At 35.8% G+C, this 10,173-nt stretch overlaps 1 protein-coding gene across 1 annotated transcript; it reads right to left on the minus strand.

Moving 5' to 3' along the window:
- Nucleotides 1-4,658: 4,658 nt before the first annotated feature.
- HELRODRAFT_176121 (hypothetical protein) lies at nucleotides 4,659-10,173 on the minus strand (the record flags this gene model as incomplete). The annotated part of the gene is made up of 4 exons (XM_009023449.1): nucleotides 4,659-4,804; nucleotides 7,617-7,743; nucleotides 9,256-9,530; nucleotides 10,083-10,173. The coding sequence occupies 4 exons, from the start codon at nucleotides 10,171-10,173 to the stop codon at nucleotides 4,659-4,661; spliced, it is 639 nt and encodes a 212-aa protein (XP_009021697.1).

The following is a 10,173-nucleotide window of genomic DNA, read 5'->3' on the forward strand; positions in this document are numbered from 1 at the left end:
ACAACACCATAGTTAATTTTTACAACGTTAATCTTGACAAAGTCAATATTTCCCTATATATACAGCAAGGAGCACTGACGATGATTCATTCGGAATCGAAATATGGCCTTACTTGCAGCATGAATTCGAAAAATAAGTTTAATTTGAATTTTAATAAACTAAACGTTCACCAAAAAACTTTAGTGAGAAAAATCGAAAAAACGAACTACAAACATATTAACGCCAAACATTCGGTAGAATTTATAGAATATTGTAAATATATATATATATATATAAATATATATATATATATATATAATCATCAAATCATATATATATATATATATAATAAATTTGGTTCAATGTTCTTGCCCATTTTGTATTAATTGATCAATAAGACGCAATTGTTGTAACTCAATTTTATTAAACTCGTCAAGCATTTCGAACGGCTGACGACATTCAACTTAGTAATTGCACTAAGGTAGCAATTTTAGTATCATAATTGTTTACCCTTTAAAACACAACCTTAATGAACAGTCTTTTTAAAATCAACACAATATACATCACATTTATTACAAAGGTTTATCGAAAAATCTCTATATAAATTTCATTGCAAAAAAATGCTACAAAAAATTGTTCAACTTGGAAAAAAGTTATCAACAAAGAGATAAACATACGTGTATGCAAGCAAGATGGAGGGATGTGTTATGGTCAATGTCTTCGTGACCCAAATCGTTTGATGATTCTAACATAAATTCTTTTTGAATGTTATTTTAAAAAAATTAAACTTCGACAGAATAAATCAACAAATTAATTAACAAATAATTATCAAGGTTTTAAATTTCAATTGACTCGAGTCGTTTTTCCTAGCGCAATTTAAAACAAGTATTAAAATAAATGTATATCGCGTATGCGATATGAAAAGCAAAATTACTATTACCAAAAAAAAGATAAAATAAGAATAAAAAAACTCAATTTATTTCAAATATGGACGAAAGATTGGCGACGCTGAGAAAAAAATGTTTGAAAAAAGAAATCAATCAATCAAACATCAAACAAACCGGCTTTTTATATTCGGTTTTTTATTTATCTTTTTACTTCATCGGCAATTATATTAAAGTCGCTTACTTCCAAAAAGATAAAAAAAATATGAAAAATACATCAAACTTTCATTAACCTCAGCAGAAATTGACAAAAAAAATTGATGTTCTCAGCCATCAGGGTTACAAATTTTGTACTGTACAAATTTCAATAAATTAAAATATGCCACATGATTATCAACCTAAAAACTTTTAACGATTAAATGACCGGACAGCGACGGCAACATGAACGCTGCTTTAGTGTGGCTGGTAGATTGGTTAGTACATAAAAAGAAATAGTTAAGAACCAAACGTTAAAAAAAAGTTTCTTCACTTTTATGATATGGAGATTATGTTAGATGAAAATGTGCAATCTGAAAACCAAAGTAAAGTGAGATGGTCGAACATGCTGACAAAGTGAACGACAAAAGTTAACCTAGAAAAAAGTGGAATATTTCGGTGTTAGTCGGTTATAACCTGGTTAAGAAACAAAAACACGCCTTAATAAAATAGCGGTGGTTTAAATTTGGGTAATATGGAAACGATCGATAATAAAAACACTAAAAAAAATAAAAGTACTATATAACAGTCATTAAAAAACATAATCTCAAAAAAGTTACGAACACCAACCAACAATTGGAAGTGCTCCAAGTATACACGCGTGCATGAATACACTTCTGTTATTATTATCAAACTGGCTTAGATCACAGTCTTTGTTCATAAACATTTTCAAAGTTTCAACCCGTCCACTATACACTGCAGCATGCATTGGTGTTCTGGTGAAAGCATCAAATCATCAGTGTTCAAAATTTATTTAAAAATTTGTGCATTTTAAAATCTAACACTATTCAAGATTTCTAAATTTATATAAAATGTAAAAAAGAATAAGATAAAAACTGGCAGAACTTTAATTTAACCTTCCAAAATCATCTCTAGAATGAAGGACGTCTACTGTTGCGAGGTCAAATATAAGTTCACTGCATGTGTCATTTCCGGTAATACTAACAAATTAAAAGTTGTTAGATAAACATTTTAAAAATTTATAAATATTGGTACGAAAAAACATATCACATTAACCAAAAGATGTTGAATCAAATGTTTTCGAATTTTCTGAATGTTTTATGTACTAATAAACTGGGATTGATTGTATATGCACACACACATACGTGTGTATATGTGTGTGTACACACACACGCGCGCGCGCGCACACACACCCTACACCCCTAATAGCTACAACCTAAAATCAAGTAGAGAATTCATAGACATATTGTCTACAACAAAACCATCCATTTACACTAAAATAGAATCTTTGGATGTGGAGTCACTCTTTATAAATGTTCCAGTAGAGAACACAATCAAATAATAGATAGAATATATAATTTTAGTTATTCACCACTATCAATTCCAAAAGATAAATTAGTGGCGCTGTTTAAATATGTACAGCTGCAGCGCCATTCGTTGGCCCGGGTAACACAATATATCAGCAAATAGACGGTGTAGCAATTGGCTCTCCATTGGGAGTTCTCTTCGCAAACTTCTAAGTTGGACATATGAAAAAATGTTATTTAAAGAAGAACCAGAGTTAAAGCCTAATATATACCCCCGATATGTTGTTGTTACATATGATGATGATGATCAAATAGAAAAACTTCTACAACGAATAAATTCATCAAAATTAAAGTTTACAATGAAAAAATCAACTAACAATAAACTACCATTCCTAGACGTACTAATACAAAATGCGCAAAATCAATTTAAAACCTCAGTATACACCAAAGCAACAAATAAAAGTTTATGCCTCAATGGCAATAATGAATGTTGTCAAACATATCTAAAGAGCACGATCTTTGCTTTTGTAAACCGAGCCTATACGCACACTTCTGATGTAGGAATTGTTTCTACGACTGTCTCAATCTTAATTTTATATGTATGTGTGTATATATATATATATATATATATATATATATATATATATATATATATATATATATATATATAATACAACTATATATATATATGTGTATATTGTCAGAATTATGAAATAATACTGACTAAAAATACTGCAAAATTTTCAACGCGAAATTTATTCACTCGATAGGGGGCATGGTGCAAGTTAATTTACTCGATAGGTGACAACGTATTTTTTTTGTTTTGCAATTTAGATGACGTCATAAATTATTATAAATTATTTTAAAATTTAATTAGTACTTTTTCTGATTAATTGGACATGCCTTGTAGATTTTTATGTTTTAAAACACCCGAAACAAAATCTAATTTTGTTTTGATAAGGAAGGGTGTGAAAAGACTTGACAGAGAAACTGGGTTCACCAGTTAGAGGACTGGGTTGACTAGTGAGGCAGCTTCGAATAATCAGTGCCTCTTCTGGTCCCTAAGAGACTTAACGCGTGATTCTATGCTCATTGGCATAGTTTCAGAAACGTCTTAAGTTCTCAAAGAGTCAGCCTTGGGTTCACCAGTTAGGCAGCTTCGAGTAATCAGTGCCTGTTCTGGTATCTAAGAGACTTAACGCGTGATTCTATGCTCATTGGCATAGTTTCAGAAACGCCTTAAGTTCAAAAGTGGATTTAGTACGAGACTCTATGCTCATTGGCATAGTTTCGCACGCGTACTGAAGACACACAATTTGTTTCCAGTGTTGTTCTGACTCTTGTTGTCTTGTGTTGGTCGTGCGAAAGCCGATCAGACTCGACGGCCCAGTGAAAACAGGCCGGGGTTGTGCGAAAGCCGACCGACTGACTGACAGGCCCAGTGAAAACAGGCCCTTGGTCGTGCGAAAGCCGATCAGACTTGACGGCCCAGTGAAAACAGGCCAGGGTTGTGCGAAAGCCGACCGACTGACAGACAGGCCCAGTGAAAACAGGCCTTGGGTTCTGTGAAAACGAATCCGCCTCGTTGTTTTGTTTCTTGTGCTATTTGTGGACCTAGGGTTCTTTGCTGGATTCTATACTCATTGGTATAGTTTCACACGCAGCTTGCAATTTCCATAGGCTCCGATTTTTGTGATTCATTTTTTTTATTTCTTGGAGTTGTATCGACATCACCATCGGATACACACGTCGAAGTTGTACGATTAAAACGCCAAGAAACATATTCCAAGTTGAAGACCCAACAAGAAGAGTTCTAATTCTTGTATTCCAGTTTGTTCATTGACATTTACATTATTATAGAGTTCATTAGTTCAATTCCTTTTATTTACTTCCGTCGATTAATAAAATTGTTATCGAATATTTTTACGCGTTCGTGTGTTACTCAGTAAAATCATATAATTCGAAAAATTCCACACAGGACTGGTCGAACTCACGATAAAAATATACACAAAAATTATTGTCGGACCATACAAAAATTCCCTGAGAAAGATAGAGGAGGAGATTGCTTCCTCTTATCATTTTAATTTATTATTATTTAAAATCTCCGACAATTGGCGCCCAACGTGGGGCCTTGTCACCCTTTTAAAAATCCTCCTCCTCATTAATTTATTATTTATTATTTTAAAATTTCCGACAATATATATGTGTATGTATATATATATATATATATATATAATTGTGAATTAATGACCAGCGGCATAAAAAACAAAACTTACGCAGAACAATGGAGGGGTGTAAATTTGTTGCCAAAAAAGCACTTTAATTTGCTGTCTGATGTCGATACCATTGTTGATAAATTTGGTATTAACACATTCTTCACATAATGTTCCAATAATAAATCAACGCATGTTTCATGACCTGAATGCAATTAATATCAATTATTACATTAATCAATCAATCATCGTTTAGCGTCCCGAAACCCAGTTCTCCCAAGGTAGGACGTTGTTTTCTTTGCCATCAATTTTTTGCGCCAAATTATACAATCAGTTGTATCCATTTCGATTGTTTGCGACCAAGACTTCTTTGGACGGCCTTTGGGACGTGTGCAAGGTACTTCAACCTCTGCAAGAGAAGTTATGGCACTGTTTCTACTTCGTTTGACATGACCAAACCACCTCAGATGGTGTTGCCGGCATTCGTCCTTTTTATCATCTAAACCAGCACGACGCAGGATTTCGGTAGATTTGATGTGGTCCTTAAGACTAATTCGTTGCGTCCATCGGAGCATTTTCATGTCGGTTCGTTGAAGTTGTTGATAAACTTAGTCACAAACTCAACAATGCGGAAAAAGCGGTGATATTTCTTAATACACTGTATATACGACAGTCTGAACTCACACCCACACACACACACACACACACACAAACATACATATATATGCAACGCAATTATTGATGAAAATCACAGCATATTCCGCGCTAGATAGCTTAATTTTTCTAAAGGTAAATTGTAAGTCATTGTAAAGTTTCTTGAGTTTAAAATCAAAATTATTATTTATTTTAAGCGAGATAGAACAAAAAAGTATTTGTTCTGTAGTCCATTGCTACTAAACAATATAACCATAACTTGAATCAGGACAAAGTTTCATTTTTAAACGTTAGTTTAAACATGGATATACGTCGACCGTACGGCAAGAATTTCAAAAAAAGCAAATTAAAACTTTTATATAACTAATGCCATAAACTTAAGAAACAGCGATTAATCAACTTTGACAGCAGTTTGCACAGTCATCTACCATTTTGTTTTTGTTGCAGAAAATCGGTTGATTGTTATACGAAGATTCTTGTTGTAGTTATTAACTAAGCAGAAACTATTGTCGGTTTTTTCTAAAAATGAATTGGTTGAAGTCATCCACCATCGTAATGCAAGCCGCAAACCGGCTCTGAAAAAAACATAGCTCATTGCCGACAAACGCCTTCGCTCAAATCTAGATATTGTTATAATCTAGATATTGTCTGACAAGTCCAATATGTACGTGTTCATAAACAAAGATGATTATTACAAACTATTCTCCGACAACACAAAAAGATCCAACTACGCATATACAAGCTTTCACCTACCAATTGATAGCACAGATCAATTTGAATTCTAAATCTACCAAACTTGCCTCAATTAAGGGTTAACCGGGTTATATTAGGTAGGAGCAAATATAATGTCGGTTTTATGTTAATAAATTTTTTATCACTAAATTTTTAAATATAGTTTATTGAATATATTGATCATTATATATCATTTTGAAGGTTATTTATTCTTCTATCTAGCCTTTATTAATTAATTGGTCCAACTATTCAGTGTCTTTGATTTTGAGCGATATTTGAGAATGTTGTCTAAGCGTGATTTTGAGATTATTTTGCTTCATGAGTTTAAACTCGGGCATAATGCGGCAGAGGCAACTCGTAATATTGTGGAAACATGGGGCGACGTCGGTGCTTCTGAGCGTACCACACAAAGATGGTTTAAAAAATTTCGTACTGGTAACATGAGCCTCTAAGATGAAGAGGATTGAGGATGACAAACTGAAAGATATTATTGACGCAAACCCAGCTAAAACTACTCGAGAAGTTGCCAATGAACTCAAGGTTGATCACACAACAGTAGTTCGTCATTTGAAACAGATTGGTAAAGTCAAAAAACTTGACAAGTGGGTTCCACATGAGTTGAACGAAAATCAGAAAATTCGGCGTTTTGAAGTGTCAGCTTCACTTGTTCTGAGTAATAAAAACGATCCGTTTCTTGACCGGATTGTGATGTGTGATGAAAAATGGATCCTATATGATAACAGACGACGTTCAGCTCAGTGGTTGGACCATGATGAAAGTCCAAAACACTTTCCCAAGCCAAAATTGTACCAAAGAAAGTTAATGGTGACAGTTTGGTGGTCTGCAGCTGGATTGATTCACCATAGCTTTTTAAAACCTGGTCAAACGATTAATGGAGAGATGTACTGCCAACAAATTGATGAAATGCACCAAAAATTACGCCAACTACGTCCTGCATTGGTTAACAGAAAGGGTCCGATCCTTCTCCACGATAACGCCAGGCCACACGTCGCACAACTAACGCTAAAAAAACTGAACGCGTTGGGTTACGAAATTCTCCCTCACCCACCATACTCACCAGACCTCTCACCAACAGATTTCCACTTTTTCAAACACCTCAACAACTTTTTGCGTGAAAAGTGCTTCAAAACCGAAGAAGCTACAAAAAATGCCTTCTTACAGTTTGTCGCCTCTAGAACCCCTGATTTTTATGCTACAGGCATCAATAATTTAATTTCTCGTGGGCAAATGTGCATAGATTGTGATGGTTCTTATTTTGATTAAATATCTCAAATGAAAGCAAATTTATTGCATTTTAAAATGGATGGTAGAAAACCGACATTATTTTTGGCAATATCAAAACACATATCTATTAACGAAGACTATCAACAAACTTCTTGAGCCATATGTACCTCGTACCTTTTCCGTAAAATCCAGTTTTTAATTTTTTTTTGTTATTTATTATGCAGCTCTGACAAACGAAGAACCGCTTACATATCCTCTCTGCATTTAAACTTTCGTGCCACAAAGACTGTACTATTCACACCACACGACGTACAAACACATTATGTATGCAGGCGCAAGCACCACATCATACGCGCATGGCGTATGATAGTCAGGAAGTTTCGGACCGACAGTTTTCGAACCAAGCCATTGCGTAACTGCACGAGACATGGTACTTTTAGCGACTGAGCTAACTCGCCGACATTCAAAGATGTCATTGTTGTGTTTCGTTGTTTTGAAGAGTTGAAACACAAACTAAATAGAAAACAATAAGCGTAATGTACGTATGGTATTTTATTACGTAAAATAAATACAACGTTCTATAACCAAACGAATTGAACGAACTAAAAAGCATATCACAGTAAAAGTCACATTGTACATTAATTATCGCCCAAAAACTAATAGAATAAATAGTGATGTGCCCTGCACATAACAGTCATCAACGACAACAAACGGTGCGTCGGAAGAGTAGATATTGTCGAAGGTTTATGTAAAACCCACAAATTCTGGACAAGTGCTGAATATTTTTTTCTGACTGCCCCGACTGCTAATGAAAATACAATTTCGACCATCGGGTCAACAAAATCTATTTGATCAATCAATCTTCGTTTAGCGTCCAGAGACCCAGTTTCCCGAGGTTAGACGTTGTTTTCTTTGCCATCAACTTTTTGCGCCAAATTAGACGATCAGTTGATCCATTTCATTTAAATTTAAAGCCTTCATGTCTTGCTCGATTGTTTGCAACCAGGACTTCTTTGGACGGCCTTTGGGACGTGTACCAGGCACTTCAAAATCTGCAAGAGAAGTTATGGCACTGTTTCCAATTCGTTTGACATGACCAAACCACCGCAGACATTGTTGCCGGCATTCGTCCTTTATATCATCTAAACCAGCACGACGCAGGATTTCGTTAGATTTGATGTGGTCCTTCAGACTAATTCGTTGCATCCATCGGAGCATTTTCATGTTGCCGGCATTCGTCCTTTATATCATCTAAACCAGCACGACGCAGGATTTCGTTAGATTTGATGTGGTCCTTCAGACTAATTCGTTGCATCCATCGGAGCATTTTCATGTCAGTTCGTTGAAGTTGTTGTTCCAGATTGGTTGTCATTGGCCATGTTTCTGCACCATATAACAAGACAGGACGTATCACAGATTTATAAAGTCTTGATCGTAGTGGTAGTGGGATGTCACGCCGCATCAATATAGAGGCAAGGAAATGCCATTTATTCCAGGCTGCATGTATGCGAATTTCGAATTTGTTGTTGTGGATTGACGCAAGCAGGACAAACAAAATTGGACACTTTAGATAAAGCACCAATTATTTTTGAACAACGTTTGTGACACCACTTTTTACACTGCTGACACTTGATTGAATTGTTACCTACACCAGCTTTACAAACTGAACAGGGCCATCGTCCAGTAGCTGTAGATTGGATGGGTTCACAGTGTTCATTGCTTTGGTTTTGCTGATGTTGACTTTGAATCCATCATCGGCGAGTCTGGTGTTCCAATCTTCAAACATCTGTGCTGCATTCTGCTCAGGCGTGGCTGTTAAAACGATATCAAAACGGTTTTGTATGTACTCCAATCTGTGCTGGCTTGTGATTGGTGGTCTAACTGTGTTGCGACAATCTGTTGAAATTATCCTCGATGAATATTGCTTTTCAGCTTCCACGTTTTGATTCTCCGAGACATTTGTTTAGACTTATGTTTTGACAGTTCGACAACCAGGTCTGCCACAAGGAGTCTATGTTGGGCGACACATGATTCGCCAGGTATAACTTTGACATTTTTGAATAGCCTTCGGTGTTTTTGCTTGACAGCGGAGAAATCAATTTGCGTGGCTGATGGTCCACTTTTGTATATTATGAGATGTTCCAACCTCTTTCTAAAATATGTGTTCAGTAAACAAAACCCGTGACTTTCAGCAAACTCAAGGATGCGGTTGCCATCTTCATTCCGTTCTCCATAGCCAAAACCGCCATGTACGTTGTCAAAACCATCTGTTTTCTCTCCAACGTGGCCATTGAGATCACCTTCAATCAGGATTGTTTAAGATTTTAGTATTGTTGAGATGGTGTCAGAGAATGCAGCCCAGAAGTCATTTTTCATCTCTTCTGATTCGCCTGTCTAGGCGAAGCTTTATCCACATGAGACGTGAATTAAACCTATTAATATCCTGTACTTCTTGGGCTAGCGGTTCTCTGACAAAAATTCCAACACTATTTTGGCCGTCTTTTGACTATTCCAGAATAGTTTATATTTTTCTTTGTCTAATTTGACATGACAAACACTATTCGATTTCCATCGGGTCTCCTGAAGGCAGCAAAAATCCTTCTACGCGATTTCCATGCTGCGGCCAGTCAGTGATCCAACATTGAGCGTTCCAAATCTAAGTACCATAGAAGGGTCATTCTAAATTTTTCTGTAACATCCCTCCGCTACTGCATACTTCCCAGGGATTCTTGACACCCCTTGACCACTTGAGGCCTGCTGGGGACTAAGGGCCGTTGTTTTTCTTTGTGATGGCATAGGAATAATTTGGGGAAAAGTTTTTACATTCGGACACCCATCCTGACGACAATTACCAGTTATAAGCAGTGGGCCTAGCCTTTTGCTCAAAAGCACGCAAGGCAGCGTGGATACAGTTTTGTCATGCCCAGGACATTTTTTTGTCAT

Source organism: Helobdella robusta (genome assembly GCF_000326865.2).
Source record: "Helobdella robusta unplaced genomic scaffold HELROscaffold_36, whole genome shotgun sequence".
In the NCBI taxonomy this organism is placed as follows: domain Eukaryota; kingdom Metazoa; phylum Annelida; class Clitellata; order Rhynchobdellida; family Glossiphoniidae; genus Helobdella; species Helobdella robusta.